The sequence below is a fragment of the Acipenser ruthenus genome, chromosome 24, assembly GCF_902713425.1.
Source record: "Acipenser ruthenus chromosome 24, fAciRut3.2 maternal haplotype, whole genome shotgun sequence".
NCBI lineage: Eukaryota > Metazoa > Chordata > Actinopteri > Acipenseriformes > Acipenseridae > Acipenser > Acipenser ruthenus.
This window is the reverse complement of record NC_081212.1, coordinates 14,693,653-14,718,341: the sequence shown is the minus strand read 5'-3', so window position 1 is coordinate 14,718,341 and position 24,689 is coordinate 14,693,653. Positions and strand designations below refer to the sequence as shown.

Here is a 24,689-nt window from a genome sequence, read left to right as displayed (position 1 = left end):
CTCCTGTGTCCGTGCTCATGTGAACGGCCACACTGTTCTATACTGTAAACTCATAACTGCTCCATGTATGCCTGACACTGTGGAATCCTGCTGAAGGCTTCCCTGAGGGGACTAACAACTCATCCTTTAAGACCTCGATATTGTGTTCTTGGTACAAAGACAAGCTGGAGTCTATACCAAATGCCTATTAATTTCCATTTGATTAGGTTATTAGAGGAACAGAAGAGTGAATTTTATTACAAAAAGTAAGATCTACATGTACAAGCCAACAAATTTGGATTGAAAAAAAAAAAAACCTAAATCGGAAGTTAGGTCTATTTTAAAGTCATCATTTCATAATAGCAACATACATTTTTTAAGCAAATGTTTTTGTAACCTATGTATTGTTCTACAATAACTAATAAAAACAAGGTTGCCATTAGTAGTGTTTAGATAACAAGAAATATTTGTCAAAGTATAAACCCAAGACCGATGCAATGATACTGTAACAAATCCCAGCTATCAATTGATTGCTTTTGAGAATAACCCTTGCAAATAAAATAGGGATGCAGTTGATACAAACCAAAAGTACAGCATGTCTTAATGAGACCCCACACCCCAACAACCTTAATTCTTCATATTTCGTTTACTATAAGGGTGAAAAAAGCTAGTCAGCAGTATTCCACACTTGAGATGTTGGTTTAAGTCTTGTCAATCTACTCTAAAATGAGTGAACTACTGGAACTTGGGGGACAAACTGAACAACAATTGAAATAACAAAGAAATAGAAAAAAAAGCTTAAATCTGTCCACACCAGTTGCAGTATTTCATGTAGAACATTTTAAAGTGTTAAATGAATCATGTAACAGCATTTTTTTAATAATTTTTTAAACTATGAAACTAACTCCATGGGAAAAAAAAAGGCTTCCCCAATGAGAAATGCTCAGCGAGTTATTTAAACATGGACCCAGACTGCAGAGAGCGGTCTGCTCTGGTCCTGCAGCGATGTCTAACTCACTTCTCTTCTCTCTGTGCCCCTCGCTGGATTCCTTCTGTTCTGCAGACGATGAACCAGCTGGACCAATGTAAGTGTTGTGCATAGACTCCAGGTTTGCTGAGGTTATCAAATACATAGCAATACATCTAGTGAGGTGGGATGATTTTCTGTAGAAAACAAAGGGACAGATTCTCAAAGCCTTTTACTCCCAAGTCGTCATTATTGTATAAATCGCACAAATACATGCTGTTGAAAATGCAGTTAATACTTTGGTTTCATGTATAAGCCCATGTGCCTGTCAATATAATCGGAGAGAAGTGAAAAAATGTGGGGGCTGAGATTGCAACACCCTCTTGTGGTTTGTTTGTTTTAAGAATAGAATGAGTAGCTGCATGATTCTAAGAATCCATCTCTTCCATCTGATTTATTCTGCTAAACTAAATGTTGCTACACTCTCTTTTATTACATCAGGAAAACCAATTCCACCAACAACCACAAGGATAAGAACCTGCGCCAGAGGAACACTAACTGAGCTCATCAGACCTGTGAGTACTGAGTCGGGGAAGAGGACCTTTAGTTTCTGTGAGAAATCCAGAGCAGGCGATGGGTGCTGAACTATATCCTAAAACCTTTCCTGTCACCTGAACAAAGCACTCACCTGTACTAACCAGCCACACAACTTATGAAAGGCTGTTCGGTGAACAGCACCTTGAATAAGGAGTCATCTTAACAGGCACTAATGTTCAGTCCACAGTTAATTACACTGTATAAGGGTCACAAATGCAAGATTCTGTCAGCTTGGAAGATTAGCAGCATCCCATGGCAATTCAATTTGCTAGAAAGCAATGTCCCTTTTTGGAGAGAAATAGTGAAAATAAAGAAATTAGTTCAAAGTAGTTAATACAGAAGGTAACATGCAGGCTTTGAGTGAGGACTCCCGAGATTTACCTCCCAGCAACCAATTCAACAAACAAGCACACAGGGAAATGGGCGCACTTCCAAGTGCCATTTTATGATAAACAGGTTAGGGCAGAACTGTTATGTCTTGTAAATTGCTGTGTACTGTGTATGGATTGTAAATCTTGCATTAAGATCATTGGAATATTATCTCAAAATGATGATGTGTCTGTTTTTCTCTCCCCTTGTAAAGGATTACGTTATCTGACCACCAGAGGGTATCTGAGGCTGCAGCTTCTGTGATTTTTACATGGAAGACACAACTCACTATTTGAATAAAACAAAATGGAACAAAACGGCTGTCTTAAGCATGTCTTATTCAGTCTTAAATGAAGTTGCAGGAACATATGATAACAAAATCCATTCTGAAGATGTACAGAATTGTATGCTGTGTGTGCTGTTGATGTTGCTTTTTATTTGACAAAAATAACTTTGATTGGTATTTATCACGTATAGTCTAATACTGCATGCAATACTAACAATTTTGTGTTCTAATATTCAAACTGACGACAGTTTTTATTTTTATTCGACTTTGCATCCAAAAGGAGTATATGTTTGTATCTGATTACTGATACTAATTTAACCAACTGAAATCTGCTAACGTAATTCATACAAGATCACACTTCATTCGTTTTAATAGCATCTACAGCAGCTCAATGCACTGTGCTAATTAGACTTGCATTATTACGAACAAATTAGTTTTAAATGTAATTATTATACGTAAGGGCTTGACCTAAGATTAAGTCTGTCTATATATAAAAAAAAAACTAATTAGAATGTTCTCAATTACCGAAAAAGCAATTTAGCAATGAATTTCTTTGTAAATATATATTATGCTTTTTTCATAGAAAATCTAAGATGAATGTGTTGTCTTGTATACAGAACTATTATTGTCTGGTTACTAAAGTTTCATTTTATAATGCATTCCTTTAATTTATTTGACCTTGTTACATTTCATGTATAGCATGGCTATATCCTATGCAATATTTACTGTTCTTCATATAACCGTCACCATTTCTTGCTCTAAATGAAAACTTTAATGTGATCACTCCTTTTACAAAGCTAATATTATGTAATGCACTGCTGTAGATGCATGAACTTTCTATAGTAACTCCTGTGTAAAAGTGTTGCAGTGCAATTGGACCTTAAAAGGGGAGGGAGGGGAGCTGTATGAAATGTGGATCCAATCATTAAAAAAATAAAGTCCTCTAAACAACATGGTTTACTGCTTGTTGATTTCTATATGAAACTGCTGAAACGGGTTACATAAACAGTAATACAGTGCTACCCCGCTATAACGCGGTTGTCGGGGTCCAGAATTGGAGACCGCGTTGTTTGTATTTTGCCTTATAATGAATATTGCCATTTTTGTTCCCGAAATGATTTACAGTGGCCAAATTAATATTGTAGTGTATGGTGGAAAATGAAGGAAGGAGACGCACACAATTTGCAGGTACACAAATCCACGGTTTATTGGGACGATTATTCCTGGCCCCTGCCAGCCTGGGCCACACCAAACATAACGAACAGTCTTGCACATTCACACAGCAGCTTGTCCGACTCAGTTGTCAGTTGATGTGGGCTTTCATGTCCCCGCCTACCCAGATGTCAATCAATCCCAGCTGAGGCAAGTTTACCGCTTTACTGCTTACACACACACGCATACACGCACGCACATACACACGGGGTCTGTATATTTTTTATAATACATATAGTAAACTGTAAATACGTAACACAGCATCCAAGGACATTTCTACACACTTGTATTGTTTCGTACTTGTTTTGTAACATTAACTGACAGTTTTACTTTTAGAAAAAAAAAATTAATACAGTGCAAGCACAGGAGTTAGTATATGTCCCAGTTTCAACTTGGGTTTAAATACGGTAATGTAAAACAACAATAAAACCCAAACTTTGTGAGTCAAATTGCATTATGGGTGAAATGGGAGCCACGACCTTACCGTGTTATAACCGATTACACACTATAACGGGGTAGCACTGTACCTTGTTTCCACAACCCTATTGCTACGCTGTGCTGGCCTAGCACTCTCTTCCCAACTTGCCAGTATCGGATACCCGAGGAGCCTGTAATCCAGGGTGCAATAAATCCTGTGGAAACTGCACCAGGGTTTGAACAGTAACAATGCCAGCTCAGCGTGGTGTCACAGCGGCAAGGGATCTGTGAGTTAAACAGTAGGCAGAGAAGGGTAGTTTCATGTTTCCATGTACAGTAGGACCCCCCTCCAAGCAGAAGTGAATTATAGTACCTAGTCCAAGCAAGAACCAGTTAACCCTGATCACAATCACAGCCTCTCGTTTCCACAAAGCAATCCCCAATTCAGGTGAGCTGCTGTACAATTAGATTGCTTTTTTCACTCAAGGGTGAATCTCTCTTGTGCTGTAGCAGTTATTAACAGCAACAAAGGGTAAAGAGCTGAAGCCCATTCAATTTACCAAAAGCTTTTTCAATCATCGTTGGTTCCAAAGCAGAGGCTGCTTATTTAGCTAAAAACGATGTTAAATCCTAGGACCCTGCAAGCAGATTTTACAGGGGCCAATCTGTATGCTTTTTAAATCGTTAGGGAAATACAGGAAAGCCGCAGGCAAGGGGAACAAAATGAATATATATATATATTTATTATTATTACTGGTGTTTTAGATTTTTAATAAAAACGACTCGAGTTTCAGCATGTGCATTTACAGTAGAACCCCTTTTCTCAACATTTTCCACCTGGATCAATGTTCTTTTCATGTTTCTGGAGTAGCTTAGAGGTTCTGCATTAGGAAATTGTTTTACTAGCAAATTCAGGTTTTCATTTCAAATGGGGTGCCGCCGATACTAGTAAATTACAATTAAAACCTGGATAACCCGGGTTTTAAAATGTTCTAGTCTGATTTATAATACAGAAGATGGATCTAGGTTGTGAGGTCTGCCAGCTGTACTCATTGGAAATGCACACCGAGAAACTGGCTGTAGCAAAAAAGGTGTCTGACTGTGGTACCCTCGGGCCAAATTTGACCCCATAATGATCCTGCTCATGGCCCTACATATGAACCACCAATATTCCATCCAGGATTAAAATCTATTATTCAGTGGCTCAAGGGGACTGGTTTGAGCTCCACTGGACGTCACTACATGTAGCAGTGGAACAAACCTGCAGAAGGAGTCTGCTCCAGGCCCCTCACTCGTTTGCTATCTTGCGGAGCTCCTTCTCCACCTGCTCCACAAAGGCTGGAAAGCTCTGATCCAGGAGGCACAGCCGGAGGAACGGGCCCAGCTCCTCGCTCGGGAGAGTGGAGTGCCGATAGGCCAGCGGCAGGGAGAGCTTCGACTCTCCCAGCAAGGACTGCAAACACAAAAAGGAAACCATGTATATCAGCTGCTTATATACTATTCATTTAAACTGAGCCTCAACTGAGGTTGGAAGGGAAGTAGTTTCATGGATCTTTTCATTAGTGTATGTCTGAACATGTATTAATATGATTTAATAACTAGGAAATAATGGTGATTTGATGTTTAATTCACAGTAATTCAATAGGAAACCATACGCTGTCTTATATGCAATTACACTTCCTGCTGTGTTACCCCTCACCTCAACCCACACTGTCCCTATCCACACGTCCAAGTCGTAACCACTTCAACAGGCTTTCACCCCATCCACACGCCCAAGTCCTAACCACTTCCAGAGGCTTTCAGTCCCCATCCACTGATCTTTCAAGCACAATCAGTAGATTGAAAAAAACACAGTACTGTCTGGTAGGTCATGTGACCCGACTGCAGTTAAACCAGTGAAATTCAGATATAATTAATTTGTATTAGGAAGTAGCAGCTACTGTTGCTTCCATTGCATATTCAAATCAAAGTACAAAATACAAGCAAAGAACCAAAAGATCCTCAACACAAGAAAAGGATGGGGGACAGTGATAATGCTGCTAATGCTAATGAGTAAGAACACTGATTTTAAAACCTTGGTTAGCACTCCTTTAAGGCATATGTACATATGTGTTTATGTGTAGCACCTGTGCAAGACGTTTGATTGGTAATCTGCCCTCTGAATCTCTGACTTCTGATGTTGACCCAGCTCCCCCGGCTAAATCTGTCTGGAGAACCAGGTTAAAAAAAACAAAAAACAGGTTCAAACAAAATGAAGACAGTGCAAGTCACACAAAAATATGTAATATAGTAGGTCCAGTAACGATTCCAGTAACAATTAGGTGAGCCTAGAGCTAAAAAATGTCATTGCCTGAGAATATGCATCACATAACACTTGAAGTAAATGCAACAGCTGGTTTTGTTTGCTTTTCCATAAGACAGTAGTTTGAGGGATAATGGGAACTGCAGTTTTCATTTCCCCATGAAACTTAAAACTAGTGTTAAAAGATTTGTATGCAATGGATTTTACATCATGTGTATCTAGATATCAGGAAGCTTAACTTTGCTTATGTTGTAAAACTTATCAATACAACCTTTGTATACAAGGTTCATTTATCGACACACCACTGACCACATGTCATGCAGAGAGGGAATCACTACCGGTGGTTAAAGTCTCTATCTGACCACATGTCATGCAGAGAGGGAATCACTACCGGTGGTTAAAGTCTCTATCTGACCACATGTCATGCAGAGAGGGAATCACTACCAGTGGTTAAAGTGTATATCTGGTGCAAAGGGTTTTTATGTTTATTGAATAGATGTAAAGGAAATGTCTTGTGTGTTGTGCTTGCAGTCTACAGATGCGATAGTTTGAGTGCTTTATCTCTTCTGTGCGCTGGCTCTGTCTTGTATATTTTAGGGCAATACAATATGAGAAGGGCTGTGTCTTACCCCCTGCGCTGGTTGCCCCGTGTCCTGGCTCTTCACTGTTACATACTGCTGCAGAGTGAGCACGGCGCTCCCACAATGCTCCACTGCCTGCTCCCTGGAGCCCCCCCCGAACTGCATCCGGAACATGCGGCTCTCATTCTGCCAACAAGAGGAGGGGCACAATGTGGCGGCACACAGATAGAGCACTGCACATTCACAAAGCAGCAGCATCAAGCCAGGAAAACACACAGCTCTGGCAGGAGTCCAGTACAATGTATCCTGTGTAGATTTAATTCTGTGCATAGAACATACGGCTCAATGCCAAAGTAAAACAATACTATGTTCAATAGTAACTCCCAAGCACAATATCAGGGGTTGTGATTTATAGTAGACACGGTTTGAGCAGACAGAACCGCTCTGCTTCATGGTCCTCTTGTCCAAACTGCACTAGATGACATCTCTTATACAACAAGAGACACACTACATCCAAAGTATAAACTTCAAATAAAACATCTGAGATGCACATTGAACATGTATAGATTTGTTGTGTTTTGGTTTTAGAACAGTTAGCAACAGTCATATTTTTTTTGTTTAATATTCATGAAACTAGGCACATGTGGCTTCTTTTGAGGCAGTCAAGAAAGGTGTCATGAATACTAGACTTTGTTTAATGGAAACAGACTTTAAATAACAGTCTTAAATAACTCAGGAGTTAATGTTTTATGAATAGGGGCCAGTTTCTATTTATTTTTTTGCTCCCCTATCAGTTGCCTTGGCATTATCAATCAGCAATCGATAACAGGACTTGCTGCAGTGTCCTAAATAACATCAGGCTGCTATGTAAGTCTGGATTGCAATGGCTCTTAGCTGCTCTATAACAGTCTGGATTGCAATGGCTCTTAGCTGCTCTGTAACAGTGTGGCAAAGTGGTTTGCAGTGCGCAGGTGTAGAGGTGATATGATTACGAAACAGAAGACAGACAACAAAGTTCACGATCCAAACAGAAATATTTATTTTTATAATCCCCGTCTGGCGACCACAAAGAAGAATCCCATACAATGCACAGCAATGTGTATTGCACTGTTTCAAAACAACAAGTCCAGAGTGAGTGCTAAAGTGCAAGTGGTGAAATACAATTTATTCATGTACAGTTATGAAGTGTTGTCCGGGTTTAGTATTGGCCTTAAGCGACAACTCCAGATCGTGTTAGCCATCTAACAAGAACAAGCATAATTAGACACGACAAACAAACAAAACACTCACGGCAAGTTTACAGTTCTCCTTTAGCGGTTCGCTCTTAACCATAACAAAGGAACAGATCACCTAGCCACGTCCCCTTTTGTAACGTCAGTCTCGCCCCCTTGGTTAGCGAGTGCAACTGTGTCTCCTCCAAGCCACGATTGCCACATCACTTCCCTTCTGGGGCGATGACTTGGTGTACCGTAGCTCCGTCCCCTTTCTAGATGACCGACTTCCACCTTTCCCTTGGAATGAATTGTCAGACCATCCAGTCCGGGGCACTCGGTCCCCTTTACACAGCGCCCTCACAGGTCGGGAGGGAGATTTATAACCAAGATTCATTATTTTTCTGTCACAAACAGTAAGAAAAAAAACAGATGAGTGGTGTCCTGGAAAAAAAACATTGTAGCCTACAGCTTCATTTTCTTTAAATAACCCTGCATCCTATGGTGTTCCGAATACAATTGTCTGAGAACTGAAATGTTTGTGGGTTATCAAATTTTTCTATCACATCATACAATATTCCCGATTTTTAAAAAATATAATAGTAAGCAAACTGAGTTGTGGGGTATCAAGTGATACCTTCTATTGCTAATTATAACGGTTTGGGCAGTGATTAATGAACTACAATAATCTCCAGTGGTACTGTATATTACAAGTACACACAGCCTTTGTGGTCACACCCTTGATCTTGTTGACACTGAAATTGTGAGAATTCTTTATTTGGTAATAAACAAGCTGTCAGTACTTTTAAGATTGAGATTTGGGGTGTTAGGTTGTGTTCACACTTATCTGGAAGAAAATGTACGGAGTTTGCTTGGGTGTGAAATGGAGTTTGTTTTTTTGGTTAAATTCCGTGCATCTTGCCAGTGGTTGGGGGATCGTTCGATTTTTGTCAGTGTGTTTAAATTATTTACACTGTTTTATCGCTATTGAAGCGAGTGATGCCGAGCACTGGAGGGGAAGGTACAGGAACTGGAAGAGAGCATTCTCTCTGTCAATCTGCCTGGATTCTGGTGTCTGACCACATTTCTAAAAATCGTACCTTACCTGCTAATAGGACGAAACTGCTAAAATGCTACATTTTTCAAGGCATTATGGCACAATGCAAGGACGAAGACTTGTTTTTTACAATCCACACTCTTTACCTCATTTGTTTTTGTCTGTTTTAAATTTCAGTTTTGCCCTTTTTGCATTTGTGGTCAGTTTTATTTTGTCTTCTTTGTGCTGCCAAAAGGGGAAACTGCAATGCTATTATTTAAAAAAAAAACTTTTGCTTGAGTTTCCTGGTCTGTAAGGATTGTTTCATGCATCTGAAAACAACCTTGCAGCAGCATTCCTCTGCTTATGATATATTTGTAAAGTAAAAAAAATACAGTAATTTGCAGCAGCACAATATCTTTTTGAAAACACAGCAATACAATTAAACAATCGTTTGTTGCAAAGTGTGTAAGAAGTAACAGAATGCTCCTGAGAGGCTGCCATGCTGCTCTAAGGGTTTTGTAAACAGGAAGCCTTTTTTTGCTTTATAAGTATTACTCTTTCAAACACATGTTAATGCAAGAAAGGTGAAAGTGCCCATTAGCCACTTCATACCTCCCTGATTATCAGATTCATTAGCCTCTTCGCGTCTCCCTGATGATCAGATTCATTAGCCTCTTTGCATCTCCCTGATTATCAGAGATTCATTAGCCTCTTTGCATCTCCCTGATTATCAGAGATTCATTAGCATCTTCATGTCTCCCTGATTATCAGATTCATTAGTCTCTTCGCATCTCCATGATTATTATTATTATTATTATTATTATTATTATTATTATTATTATTATTATTATTATTATTATTATTCTAATTCTAATATATTTCTTAGCAGACGCCCTTATCCAGGGCGACTTACAATTGTTACAAGATATCACATTATTTATACATACAATTACATTATTTATTTACACATTATTTTTACATACAATTACCCATTTATACAGTTGGGTTTTTACTGGAGCAATCCAGGTAAAGTACCTTGCTCAAGGGTACAGCAGCAGTGTCCCCCACCTTGGATTGAACCCACGACCCTCCGGTCAAGAGTCCAGAGCCCAGAGATTCATTAGGCTCTTCATATCTCCCTGATAATCAGAGATTCATCAGCCTTTTCGTGTCTCCCTGATGATCAGATTGATTAGCCTCTTCGCGTCTCCCTGATTATCAGAGATTCATTAGCCTCTTCACGTCTCCCTGATTATCAGAGATTCATTAGCCTCTTCGCGTCTCCCTGATTATCAGATTCATTAGCCTCTTCGCGTCTCCCTGATTATCAGATTCATTAGCCTCTTCGCGTCTCCCTGATTATCAGAGATTCATTAGCCTCTTCGCATCTCCCTGATTATCAGATTCATTAGCCTCTTCGCGTCTCCCTGATTATCAGATTCATTAGCCTCTTCGCGTCTCCCTGATTATCAGATTCATTAGTCTCTTCACGTCTCCCTGATTATCAGATTCATTAGCCTCTTCGCGTCTCCCTGATTATCAGATTCATTAGCCTCTTCGCGTCTCCCTGATTATCAGATTCATTAGTCTCTTCACGTCTCCCTGATTATCAGATTCATTAGTCTCTTCACGTCTCCCTGATTATCAGATTCATTAGCCTCTTCGCGTCTCCCTGATTATCAGATTCATTAGTCTCTTCACGTCTCCCTGATTATCAGATTCATTAGTCTCTTCACGTCTCCCTGATTATCAGATTCATTAGCCTCTTCACATCTCCCTGATTATCAGAGATTCATTAGCCTCTTCACGTCTCCCTGATTATCAGAGATTCATTAGCCTCTTCGCGTCTCCCTGATTATCAGATTCATTAGCCTCTTCGCGTCTCCCTTATTATCAGATTCATTAGCCTCTTCACGTCTCCCTGATTATCAGATTCATTAGCCTCTTCGCGTCTCCCTGATTATCAGAGATTCATTAGCCTCTTCGCGTCTCCCTGATTATCAGAGATTCATTAGCCTCTTCACGTCTCCCTGATTATCAGATTCATTAGCCTCTTCGCGTCTCCCTGATTATCAGAGATTCATTAGCCTCTTCGCGTCTCCCTGATTATCAGAGATTCATTAGCCTCTTCGCATCTCCCTGATTATCAGATTCATTAGCCTCTTCGCGTCTCCCTGATTATCAGATTCATTAGCCTCTTTGCGTCTCCCTGATTATCAGAGATTCATTAGCCTCTTCACGTCTCCCTGATTATCAGAGATTCATTAGCCTCTTCGCGTCTCCCTGATTATCAGATTCATTAGCCTCTTCGCGTCTCCCTGATTATCAGATTCATTAGCCTCTTCGCATCTCCCTGATTATCAGAGATTCATTAGCCTCTTCGCGTCTCCCTGATTATCAGAGATTCATTAGCCTCTTCGCGTCTCCCTGATTATCAGAGATTCATTAGCCTCTTCACGTCTCCCTGATTATCAGATTCATTAGCCTCTTCGCGTCTCCCTGATTATCAGATTCATTAGCCTCTTCGCGTCTCCCTGATTATCAGATTCATTAGCCTCTTCACGTCTCCCTGATTATCAGATTCATTAGCCTCTTCACGTCTCCCTGATTATCAGATTCATTAGCCTCTTTGCGTCTCCCTGATTATCAGAGATTCATTAGCCTCTTCGCGTCTCCCTGATTATCAGAGATTCATTAGCCTCTTCGCGTCTCCCTGATTATCAGATTCATTAGCCTCTTCGCGTCTCCCTGATTATCAGAGATTCATTAGCCTCTTCGCGTCTCCCTGATTATCAGATTCATTAGCCTCTTCGCGTCTCCCTGATTATCAGAGATTCATTAGCCTCTTCGCGTCTCCCTGATTATCAGATTCATTAGCCTCTTTGCATCTCCCTGATTATCAGATTCATTAGCCTCTTCGCGTCTCCCTGATTATTATTATTATTATTATTATTATTATTATTATTATTATTATTATTATTATTATTATTTATTTCTTAGCAGACGCCCTTATCCAGGGCGACTTACAATTGTTACAAGATATCACATTATTTATACATACAATTACATTATTTATTTACACATTATTTTTACATACAATTACCCATTTATACAGTTGGGTTTTTACTGGAGCAATCCAGGTAAAGTACCTTGCTCAAGGGTACAGCAGCAGTGTCCCCCACCTTGGATTGAACCCACGACCCTCCGGTCAAGAGTCCAGAGCCCAGAGATTCATTAGCCTCTCCACGTCTCCCTGATTATCAGAGATTCATTAGCCTCTTCATATCTCCCTGATTATCAGAGATTCATTAGCCTCTTCGCGTCTCCCTGATTATCAGATTCATTAGCCTCTTCGCGTCTCCCTGATTATCAGATTCATTAGCCTCTTCGCGTCTCCCTGATTATCAGATTCATTAGTCTCTTCACGTCTCCCTGATTATCAGAGAGTCATTAGTCTGTTCGTGTATCCCTGATTATCAGAGATTCAGGATTGCCCTTTTAGCATGTTATGTACTTCCCTTTGCACATTCATTTATTCACTTAATCTGAAAATAGGCAAAAATGCAGCTTCGCTGTATTGGCAGGTAAGGGACGAAGTGTCCCCGCTTCTTTCACTGTCAACAGATGCCAACTGCTACGACTTGGCTGTAGCAGCTACTATTTTGGAGGTTTTGCTATGGCGCTACGTGGAAGGGGTATAATACAATTTTTTTTATTAAATACACAAATGATGGGATAACATTCCCTGAATGTTTATGAAATATTATTTCAATACCATTTGTGTGTTTTCCTGTTTATTTTTTTTAATCAATTAATGATTCTTAAATAATACTGCATTTCACTTACAGTTTATTGTGGCATTTTAACTGACATACTAAAAGCTCTGAGCCGGATGGCTTAGTAAGCAGTTTAGGGGTCCTTCAGAAACAGCTGTGCAAATGTTGCCTTGCTATCATTATCAATCGCACGTTTACTTGGTTGCTTATCAGTAAGGCTGGGATTAAGTAATGGTGGTCACAGATTCCTTGATTTTAGTTGATAACATTTAACTTTACCAACACAATTTGAAATTCCACCTTAACCAAAAAAAAAAAAAAAGCCTTTTTTCGCATTTTAGCTAAGATGTTGAACTAGTTCTGTTGCCTTACTTTGCAATGTAGCCGTTCATACGTTCAGTTTTTTCAGGGCTGTCAATTGATGTAAACATACATGCAGGTGCAGCCCTACTGCCCGATTTTGTCAACCTGCAGCTGCATTTTTCGGGTCTTTGACTCAAATCAAGCAAAGTACCACAACGTAGCTGAGAAAGCCATTCTACTGTTTGAAGACAACTGCGTAGCACAGCATGAATACCGTGCTTACTACGAAACTGTCAGTGAAATGAAATGTGACATTTACCAGTTCTGGAAAAATATGGGAACGAGATTCTCAGCTCTTGCTGTAATCATTTTCTGCATGCAAAAATATAGCTGGGGATGACCAGCCGTCCAGAAAGGCATCAAACACGTACAGCATGCTGTATCAGAATAATATGTAACCAAACAAACACGTAAAATAACTGCAAACTACCACAGCAAACGCAACAGATGCACACAGAGACAGTCTTTTTGAACTACAAACGTTATTTTTAAAGTCATGGAAAACCTACAGTTTTGGTTTGCTGTCCTGTAGAAACCCCACCAAATGTTATGTAAAACAAACATTTTTGGTTTATGTATATGCTAAGGAGTTTACAGGATTAAAACTTGATGCTGTGAAAACCATAATAATTAAATAAACAAATAAATAAATAAACATTTTGATTCATATTACTTTTTTCCTACTTCTATATACAGTATATATATAAGCTTTCGATTACATCAAGATTTAATGTGATTCTTATTTGGGCAATGAAAATGTTAATCTGGAAACCAGGTAAAGGAATAAATAAAATGCTTTACTAGAAAAAGAAAAATGGAAAATAGAAATGATTGATTGTGACTGGCAGCAAGGAAAGAACCTGGAGATCCCTCTCATTCCCTCGCCAGGCCAGCAGAGCTATTATTCAGCAGTAATTACACCTTGCTCCCTGAGGTTCCTGCGGGAGCGCCACTGCTCCAGCCCTTTCCTATTCACACTCTTACCTTAATCTTCAAACTGAAGAGCAGAAGGTCTGCCTTTCGCACCACCTTCAGAAAGCTGGGAGCATCAATCAGTGAAAATCCTTCCTGAAAGAAATACAGTACTGCTGTTTTATAAGCTATGTATAAGAAACCAAGCAGGTACAGATTCCAACATTCCAGTCCATCTGTGTACAGATACCAGCCCATGCATTGAACAATCCAGCATAAACTGAAGGCTAACAAAAGAAGAAAAAAAAATACCATGTACTGTAAATCTTTGTTTTTGATATTTCTAACACATGCTTGTGTTGTGTGTCTCATATTGGAATGGTTAAGGAATGGGACAGCAAAGTACCGACTAGGTCTGGAATGTAAATACTGTTCCCTAATCAGTTTTCTTAACAGATCAAAGCGTGTCATTTCATAAAGAAGGCAGCAGAGGGCTCCACTGCCCCAGAAACCGATCTGCATAAAATAAGAAATGCTGCCATTATAAACTTTTTGAAATAAATTTGAAATAAAAGACCACAGTGATGTTGTTTTTGTGTGTTGAGATATCCATGTTTTATGAATGACAATATTTACTAAAAGAGGAAAAAACAACCTTCTTTAATAAAACAGAATGCAAAAGCAATAAAACCTGACAGGGTGTTACATCCATGCTTCGGGGTGTTGTGCGGCATGAGGCCAAGTCTAGGTCTGGGGATTTTGGAGCATATTTGAACACTCGGCAGTGTGTTACTGCACCCTCCAAGACGCGTTGGTATGGTGACATATCTGCACAGGTTGGAACACTTGTTAGCTAATGAGATTGCAGAGCTTATTTTACCACTTGCCAATTTTTTTTTTTTAAATGACCATTACTTATAAATGAGCGATGTTTAATATATATTTTTGTCGATTTGTATGAACATTAATAATGTTTGCTTATTGATTTGATCCAATGACCTTCCTGCGGCCCATTCACCGGCCCTCACTAAACAGGCGTGTCAATGGTTGAGTGAATCTGCATCTGGAGCAAAAATGAATAGACAGCAAAGAATGACCGATACAAGATGAGAACTGAACCAAGCAACAAACCAACACACCCAATACCCTAAAATGAAAGTAAAGAATAATGCATGTGAGTTTGTGGGTAAAGTGAGCTACATTCTAATCAGGCTTGCTTCTTATGCTTTTGAGGGACAGTAGTAGCTGTCTCTTACCATTAATCACTAACAATCCTCACTTGCATTTGCATTCAACTAAAGGTACATCATTAATCTAGTAATCAGGTGTTGTATAAAAAATATTTACATACCGGTATTACAGATTTATAATACCAGTAGCAAAATAGCAGGAAAATATATTCAAAAAACATATTTAAATCCTTAATTAAAGTACATGTGTATATACATGTATTTCTTACAGGTTAACATGTAATCTGTGCCCGCAAGTACGCTTGGATATTTTATTCTCAGTGCCCAAAGTTAGTAGCCATGACTAAAATACATTGAATGGTTTAGCTGAATTGTGTCTTCAGTTATAAACAAAAATGGCAGAAAAACATTGACAATAAATTCACGAGAGGCAATCTCACTAATGGTTTTGAATAATTCAACCTGCCCTTTACTGTGGTAATGCAAGCAGGTCACACATGTCTGGCAGTGGCACCTGTGCAACACTCCAAGTACATTGAGATGGTTTTCACCTCTAGACTTCTAACCTGGATATCCTGTATTTTAAATAAAATGGAGCACTTTCATTATTTGCATGATATTCAAAATAGAAACTACCTTGACTGATCTGTCTGCAGCTTACTATGCTTATACTATATATTTGCTTTACCATGCTTTCACTGTGCTTTAGCGTTTGGACAATTATCTTTAGTCTAGATATCAACGCTAACTTTTTTAATCACAATTAATTCTACTGAAAATGATGTTGTTTCTTTCTTTTCTCTTTCAGTAAAACACCCTCCTTGTCTCACATTGTTCCATAAAGAGATTCTAGCGGGTGTAAATAAGTTCTATTATTTAGAACCACTTTAGAATTGAATGTAATGGCAGCACAATCCTGACCTCCAGACAGACTGCTTTCCAATCACACATTCCGGTGTCTTGAAGGGGCTCAAAACGTATGGTGCTGGAATGCAGAAGGACGAGACACAAATTACAGAACAGAGCCACTGTGCTGGGCTCTTAGACACACAACTGATAATACTGTAGGCTTTACTGACCCATAAGAATAAAGGGTAGTAGCCCAAGTACAATAAAGTGGATCATGTGACTGTGTTTCTGCTGGAAGTATGAAACCTCTTGGAAGGCAGCACACTGCTGAGGAGCTCTTACCAGCAGCCCTTGTCCTTGCGATATAAGGAAATGCCCTGACTGGACTATGGTTAAGGTCAGTTGTCCTTCAGCCCCAGATTCAAAAACCTAAAATAAAGAAATGTACAGATTTGCATTACATCTATAAACAGATCTTACTTATTCGCTGATGACTAATTAATTATTAGTTATAAAATAGCTTTTTGTGACAAAGTATCAAATTCTGTGACCTGAAGTATAGGGTTGCCTTCTTTTCTAACATAGGTTTTAACTATTGACACAAAAGAGGGGTTTTCTTCTTAAATGATACCCACTATCAATCTTGACTGAGAGAATCACAGAACACAGCTGTGTAATCATTATGAAGTCAATATCTAAAAACATTAGAAATCAAAAGGTTACATGACCTCAATATGACAGTCATCTTAGATCACAGGTCAAAGTTAAGGGTACAGTTTTGTCCAAAGAAGTTGACATAACATTGAAAATATGATGTCTGTTAGAAATGTAATTTGGGGCTGCAATTTCAACAGGAACAAAGTTAATCCCCATGTTGAATCTAGAAAGGCATACTGTTTAGATTTTAAGAGTTAACACTCCAGCTGTCTCTTTGACATGGGCCTCTCCTTACCTGTCACTTGATGGAGAAACAGACCCTCCAGCACAGTGTGTGTAAATGTATCCTTAATGTATTAGAGTACTCATTAAAGCATTATTTTGGCAATGGAAAAAAAAAAAAAAACTAACGCCCACCTCAAGCCTAATTAAAAGGGAACATATGTTTGACTGGGTCTGTTTCACTTGACAGCCCTGCTTTGGCTGAAACCTGAGCAGTTGATCCATGCAAACATTTTGAAATATTATCCTGCCTGAGCTCAAATAAAACATGTGTTGTGTCACTGTGGATGTCTTATGAAAATGTATCCTTTGTTTTACTACACTTAGCAACTTCTACATAGAGGGCTGGGTCAAAAAATAAAAAATAAACTCTTACCCAAAGTACACCACAAGTCCCTCGGATGCCGAATGTACTTTAATATGTAAAAATTAACTTGAAAAAATATGCAAGTTAAATAAAATGACACCTATTAGGTTGAGAGCATCAGGCGGTTCCTTGTGAATGTCAGTGCTGTGGCATGTGCAGTCTTGAATCAGCAACACCTGCAAACACAGCGTCTGCTTGTCAAAGTGCTTCATTGTCTCTCCCATGGTGACTGAAACTGACTTGCAACAAGAAGATGCAGCTTTCACATTACACACATTTGCATAATGTACACATTCTCCAACCCCCAGGCTGTACTGAACCCAAGACTGACTGAAGAGAACTACAGTCAGCACTCACATATCCGACCCTACAAAATGTTGACTTCAGTGACGGTTAAACGCGTGTGACGCATATCTGATTATTGCATTTTGGCCCGTTCCAACCCCTTGTATTTTTTTTGTGTTCCCTGCAAAACAGACAATATCAAAAATACATAACTGAAAGGACTGTGTTTTAAAATAAGTAGATTTCCATTTAGATGCACTGTATTGGTTTTGTTGGTACAGTACTATATTTTTAACAGAAGTAGTATTTTAATTCAGAACAATATGATTCTGAAAATATCACTTGCCAAAACTAGAGATGTCACGTTAACTGTAATACAGTAGTTTTAAATCTGGTACATATTGTAGCGGTATGTAAAATTTCCCATTAACGACCTAACAGCAACATGAAATCAAAATGTTATCCATGCACAGAACTGCGTAAAACATAAAAGGCAATGCAAATTAGCATAACCAAAAGATTAAAAAAAAAAATAATAATAATTTAGTTTCCTGAATTAAAACAGTATCCAAAGTCAGTATTCAAAATTGCAGAATATAGTGCTCGATAAGGCCCTAACACCACAGTATCTAAAACGGTGTCTCGTTTGCTTTGTTTTGGCTGCCTTTTCGTCAGGTGAAACTGGAGGACGCGCTGTGTATCTGCACAATATAATACAGACTGATTTGGCATTAGAGAGAATTAAAAAAAAAAAAAACGTGGGGTTTGACGGATATTCAGATATCTTGTAACATTGAAGAGATGGGCTTTGTATCAGAAAACTAGTGATGGGAGTCAGAAATCGCCTGTGACAGGTAAGTGCATTCATTTGTTACACATATATAACGCGGATCGGATTTTATTCTTAATAGAAGGGCGGTAAAACGCGACTGACGTGTATCTGGGTAACGGATATCCGAGTACTGACTGTATTAGATTCGGTGGCACCTTTGGAATATTTATTTAATTTTAGAAAATACACCATGATTATTTTTTCTTCTTCTTACAGGCCATTTAAAGAACATTTCTTATCAAGTAGGAGGTTTGGTGGTCTAGTCGTTAAAGAATAGGGCTTGATACCAGGAGGTCCTCAATTCTAATCCCTGCTCAGCCACTGACTCACTGTGCGTGGCCCTGAGTCCTTCACAAGAGACATAAAACCCAGGTCCTATTGTAAACTGTTGATGCATAGTTCAACCCCTAGTCTCTGTAAATCGCTCTGGATTAAAAAAATAAATAATCTGCTTAATGACTAATTAATTTATTAAGTAATAAAATGACATTTCGAATCAATAAAAGAAAACAGCAACATTGGTGAACCTAAAATGATATAATTTGCAACTTCAGATTAAGAGTGCACATACAATCCTATGTTGATAATGACAAACGTCAGTTTTTTACATCACCCAAACTGTTTAATACACTTTCTACATTCATATGCTTATTCAGACTCCAGACTCTTATTTGCATTAATACTTGTACTGTGATTCTTGAAATGAATTTTTGGTTTTCGACTGTAAGTCTGGTAAGAAATTAATAATAATAATAATAATAATAATAATAATAATAATAATAATAATAATAATAATAATCTTTGTATTTCTCGGGTTCGTACGTCAATTTCGGGGTCTGACCGCGAAATTCGGGTCACTGGGGCGGTCTGCTGTAAAACTAGTCACGTTGACAGTAATTTAAAAAAAAGCTTTATGTGTTATATTAATATTTTAGTCAGAAATAAACAAATACTTAAAAGAGGCGTAAGAAACACAAATAAACACAATATATGGTGATGTATGTAAGTTAACTCCGTTGAAATGATTCATCTGCGCGTATCTTACTAGGCCTAGCGTACTACCTTCCACGAAGACTTGTGCTCGGCTCCGGTGTCTCTCTCAACCCGCGTTTCTGAGGGTAGGAACCGTGCGTAGCGCTTCAGGTGCCACAGCAAGCTTGAAAGGGTGGGGGCTGTGGATGACCTGGTCCCAAACACAGTCCCGCTTCCTCCGGGAGCTTCCGCCATTGCACCCGGTGTGGAGGAAAACATTGAACACGGTCTTCGTTCCCGAGGTGTTGGGCGCGTTGTAGTCACACAGGTTGTTGCAAATCTGTGCAGATCTGTGACAAGTCTGTTCTTGACGGGTCACACAAGTACCCGCGCCGTCGAGCAGAAAAGTGCCTGCGAGAGAGCAGACGCGGATGCAACTGCCACCTAGGTAGCGGAGGGTAATTACGGGAACAATCGGGTGACTATACTGACTGAAATAATGAAAATTTATTTGCGTTTAATAATAATGTTCAATCCTGATAATTATCCTGCTGTGTTGATGAAATACTGTTCTTGAAATTCCTCGTTATCTTCTGTGTTCAGAAATGGCAGTTTATACAGGAATGTGAATATTTATGTTTTTAAATAGATTTACGGAGACATAGGACGTTTTTAGCAATAGTTTAATTGGGAAATAAAGAATAAAACCATGTGTAAAGACACCTCTGCTGTCATGACAGTTTATTTATTTTTCTCTTTTTTTTTTAATTTAGTCATTGCCAATTTGTTATTATTATTTTCTCCCCAATTTGAAATGCCCAATTATTTTAGGTTCAGCTCACCGCTACCACCCCTGCGCTGACTCGGGAGGGGCGAGGACGAACACATGCTGTCCCCCGAAGCCCTCAGCCAACCGCTTCTTTACACACTGCAGACTCACCGTGCAGCCGCCTCAGAGCTACAGCGCTGGAGGACAACGCAGCTCTGGGCAGCTTACAGGCAAGCCTGCAGGCGCCCGGCCAGACTACAGGGGTCACTGGTGCGTGGTGAGCCGAGGACATCCTGGCCGACCTAACCCCCCCCCCCCCCCCCACAGAAGATTGTAAGCTGTTAATGCCCACAATAACACTTCAAATCCACCAGTTAGATCTGTTGGCATACGCTTCCATTCCCCAGCACTGAGCATTAACAAAATACAACAGCTTGTATTGCTGTTTAATATACCATTATCCCCAGTAATACAAACACAGCTAGGAGTGCTATGCCAACCAGAACAGGGAGCACAGAGGAGGCAGGTACATGACATGATATACAGTAACATATCAAATGCCCTATAGGCATCAGCGGCGCCAGAGAATTGTGTTTGGGAGAGCGTTAAGGGGGGGGGGGGGGGGGGGGGGGGGGGGGGGGGGGGGGGTTGGATTGTTTATAGCAGGTGCTAAAGAATTTTGACGCAACAAACAATAACAAATAATACTACTACAGAAAAACGAGATTCAATGATCCCGGGCTAATAGGCTACATAATTGAAATGCACGTTACTAAATGTTTAGCGTTATACAACAAAGCAAGCACAATTAATTCCGTGAATTTAGAATGAACAAATCAAATGCATACAAAAAGTTTACGACAACAAGCACGAACAAACAATCACAATCCAAATCATATTTAACACAGAAAGTATCTGTGGATTTGCTGGCCTATAAGTTTTCTTTCTGTACTCTTACAAAACATAATCCATCCCCCTCCTCCCAAAACACTGAACTCACACACACACATAGGTTAAATGCTGACGGTATGATCAACCTACGCAAACAAAGTCATTTAAACCAGCATATCAGCAAAGACTGCTGTACTGTACTCGCCAGTCACAGGAGAACAATCCGCCTGTTGTTGTGATTTGCAGTGAAGCGGTCAATCACTGCATTAATGTCCAATTCTTTGGTCCTTCTGGAACTGATCGCCAGCACACCCAGATTGATGGTTCGAGCGTCTCCGCTTCTATTCCTCAGATAGGTCTTTAAACGGCATAAGCAAGAAAAGCTCCTCTCACATGCAGCTGATGTAACGGGCAGTGTCATAGAGATGCACACAAGTTTATATAAATCAACAAACGCATCTTTGTATGGCCTTAATAGCACCAACACGTCATGGGTGGTGTTGACGATATCCCCATTTTGTTTTTTCCTTTCAATAAGTCGCTTTGCCTAGTGAAGTTCTGCAGAGAGGTTTTCCTCCATTACCCCATAGTGTTTAGCCATTGGCAAAAGGCAATCTTTGTCCATGAATGTTTTGTGCTTGGGGTTGAGGGCTGTTGCTCCTCTCAGAATGTGACAGCTTTCAGACAAAAAACGTCTGTTCAATTCACTAACCAATCGGTCGATTACTGGGAAAAAACAGTGGTTACGATAGTCGTCTGAAGTTTCCAATCGCTCTCTTGACCCTGTTTGGCTGTTCACCACAAACTCCTGCAGGTGGTAAGACTGTGCTTTTCTCCTCACCTTTGGTCGCTGCATTTCAATGCCCACCGAAGCACACTGGTCACTGGCACACTCCCAGATTGCATTCCACGTTTCAACGTTGCGTTTCTCGTTGAGGGTATCGACAACTGAACAGACCAGATCAGTGGCAGATGCCAGCTCCAAATCTGTGGCCTGTAGATGATCGGATAGGGTTTTTGTGAGGCTGAATACGCTTTCCAGCATAGTGACGTGCAGAACAAACTGTCCATCAAACAATCCAATCAGTGATTTTGCTTCGGTCGTCCTATGAGCATTTGACTGGTCGCTCACATCTGCTAGAGTCACTGAAATAGCAGGGAGAGCTCTTTTTATTGCCCACAGTGTAGAATATTGGCAGGCCCATCGCGTGTCTGATAATCTTTTCAGCTCCACTACCCGTTTGGTGGGCTCAAGTTCTTGCTGCTTCTCGACAAACAGTTTGTGAATAACAGACCCAGAAAAAAAGTTGTAGAGCATCTGCACTACTGCAAAACATTCTGCGACTGGTTTCACATTATGCACACAGTCAACTAAAACCAAGTTTAGTCTGTGTGCATAGCAATGGATGTAAAGCGCGTGTGGCACTTCTTGGCGAAATCTTTCCTGGACACCGTTGTCGCACCCAGACATAACTGATGCCCCGTCGTAGCACTGGGCAATGCATGCGTTTTTGTCTATGTTACACTTAGCCAACGTCTGTTTAACTGACTCAAGTAAAGACTGTGCATCTAAGCCATCTGCTGGAATAAAGTCCAAGAATTCTTCATGAATGTTGTCATTGTTTAGGTAACGCAATACAACAGATATCTCCTCTTTCTTGCTTATGTCTTTGGTTTCGTCAACCATTAAAGCAAAGTGCTCTCCCAGCTTAACCTCGTCGCTTACTTGCCCCCTTATCATGCTAGCCATAATGTCAATCAATTCGTTCTGAATGTCATGGTGCACATATTTAGCATTGCCAGGCCCACTAGCTAACTTTTTTGACACAGTACTGTCAAACTTTCCAAGCAGGTTTAACAGTTCAAGGAAATTACCTCTGCTGGTGGATTGCTCGTTTTCTCTGTGCCCTCGGCTGACCAATCGTTTGACAAGCTGTAAACCTTAGTGACTCAACTACTGCTCACATGTACTGCCTGTTTTCTTGTACAATCTTGGAATGTCCAACATCAAGTTGTTTTAAAATCTTCGACCCACTTTTCGATCACACCTTAAATTCACACCATGCTTCCATGGCTTATGGGAAACACTTGCATTGTGTTGGGCCAGTTTCTCTGCTCCTTTTCTCCAGTTTCGAAACCTGGCATGGGTGAAGCTGTTTTCGATATGACCCGGCCCATGGTGGAAAAAATGTCTACACACATAGCAGAAAGCAGCATCAACTGAGAACGAGTATTCCAGCCACGAGTATTATTTGAACCAAGAGTTGTTAAACCCCCTTGATTGAGATCCAAATTTTCGAGTCGGGTAAGACTTTAATTGAGGACGCCTCGGTCCCTCAGCTGGATCTTGGCTTAAATCCACAGGACCACCAGGTTTCTTGCCAGTGACGGCAGCTATGGCAGTAGAAGCTAACTCTTCTCTCACCCCCCACTCTCATTATCGCTCTCCGAGTCTTCTGCCAAAGACGAACCCTCCGCTGCCACTTACGTTACCCCCTCTTCCTCTTCTTCATCGTCCTCCTCGTCCTCATTATCCTCCATGTTTGGCATCACGATGTCCTCCACCACGTTAGCATTCACATTGCTGGAATTAGGAATCTGTGGATCGCCACCGACATCATCCACTCTCCCTCGTTTTTTTTGGGACAACAAAAGTAAAGCGGTCCATAATCAGCTAAATAGCTCACTAGAACCTACGAACTTATTGTTTTTCACGAATCGAGTCAACACTTCGAAACTGCTAGACTAACCTTAACGTTATCACGCACATGCAATCACACTTGCAATGATATGAACCAACCAATCAAATCACACACAACAAGCAGCAAAGGTCAACGGTCATCATCACTTACTTAAATGAAAAATATGATTTCATAGTTTAGTTTTGTTACATATAAGTCAGTCCGATGTCTTCATATATATATTTTTTTCCATAAATATTTTTCATCACAAAATTACTGGGGGTTTGGGGGGGCTTAGGGGGGGCTCAGCCTTTTTCAGGGGGTGCTTAAGCCCCCGCTAGCCCCTCCCTCCCGCCGCCGTTGCCTATAGGACATACATTACAATTGAGGTGTGTGTGTGTGTGTGTGTGTGTGTGTGTGTGTGTGTGTGTGTGTGTGTGTGTGTGTGTGTGTGTGTGAGCGCGCTCGCATAAAGTAAAGATGAAAAGCTTTTTTGGAAGTACACAAAAGGTTTAAATGATTACAAAATAAAATATGCTATAAATCAATATTGGTTTTCCTTGAGGTTTGAAAGTCCAGTACTTATCATATGGTAAACTGGTTCTTTATTATTACACGTGGCTTCTTTATATGTTACGCAGTTTCCTCACAAGAGGATGAGCCGTGCTCTTTGTGCCTGGCTGTCCTCATCGCCCCATCCAATCCCCTGGTAACAGTGGAGCAGCAGCGTTTCTGATCACGTGCAGACTGACACACAGCAGGTTCAAGATTGAATAGAACTTACTGTATGTTGGGATGTTAAACATTTTTAGAAAGAGTACATGTCTATCTACGGTCTATGAGCTCAATTAGGTTGTATTACCTTGAATTGGCTATACTAAGTTACAATGTGTCCACCATGCG

General features: G+C 40.0%; 2 protein-coding genes across 3 annotated transcripts in view; one reads left to right on the top strand and one right to left on the bottom strand.

The window, feature by feature from the left end:
* The window catches only part of LOC117964263 (neuroplastin-like), a 59,910-nt gene extending 56,761 nt beyond the window's left edge, over positions 1–3,149 (top strand). For both annotated transcript variants that reach the window (XM_034907266.2, XM_034907268.2), the window contains 3 exons: positions 1,043–1,064; positions 1,448–1,521; positions 2,127–3,149. In XM_034907266.2, coding sequence (XP_034763157.1) covers positions 1,043–1,064; positions 1,448–1,508 — 83 coding nt within the window. In that variant the 3' untranslated portion in view covers positions 1,509–1,521; positions 2,127–3,149. The remainder of the gene's footprint in view (positions 1–1,042; positions 1,065–1,447; positions 1,522–2,126) is intronic.
* LOC117964322 (meiotic recombination protein REC114-like) lies at positions 468–19,700 on the bottom strand. The gene is made up of 6 exons (XM_058998424.1): positions 19,536–19,700; positions 16,393–16,479; positions 6,759–6,896; positions 5,954–6,034; positions 5,089–5,280; positions 468–1,143 (listed from the first exon to the last, which is right to left on the bottom strand). The coding sequence occupies exons 1-5, from the start codon at positions 19,698–19,700 to the stop codon at positions 5,116–5,118; spliced, it is 636 nt and encodes a 211-aa protein (XP_058854407.1). The 3' UTR covers positions 468–1,143; positions 5,089–5,115.
* Positions 19,701–24,689: the final 4,989 nt, after the last annotated feature.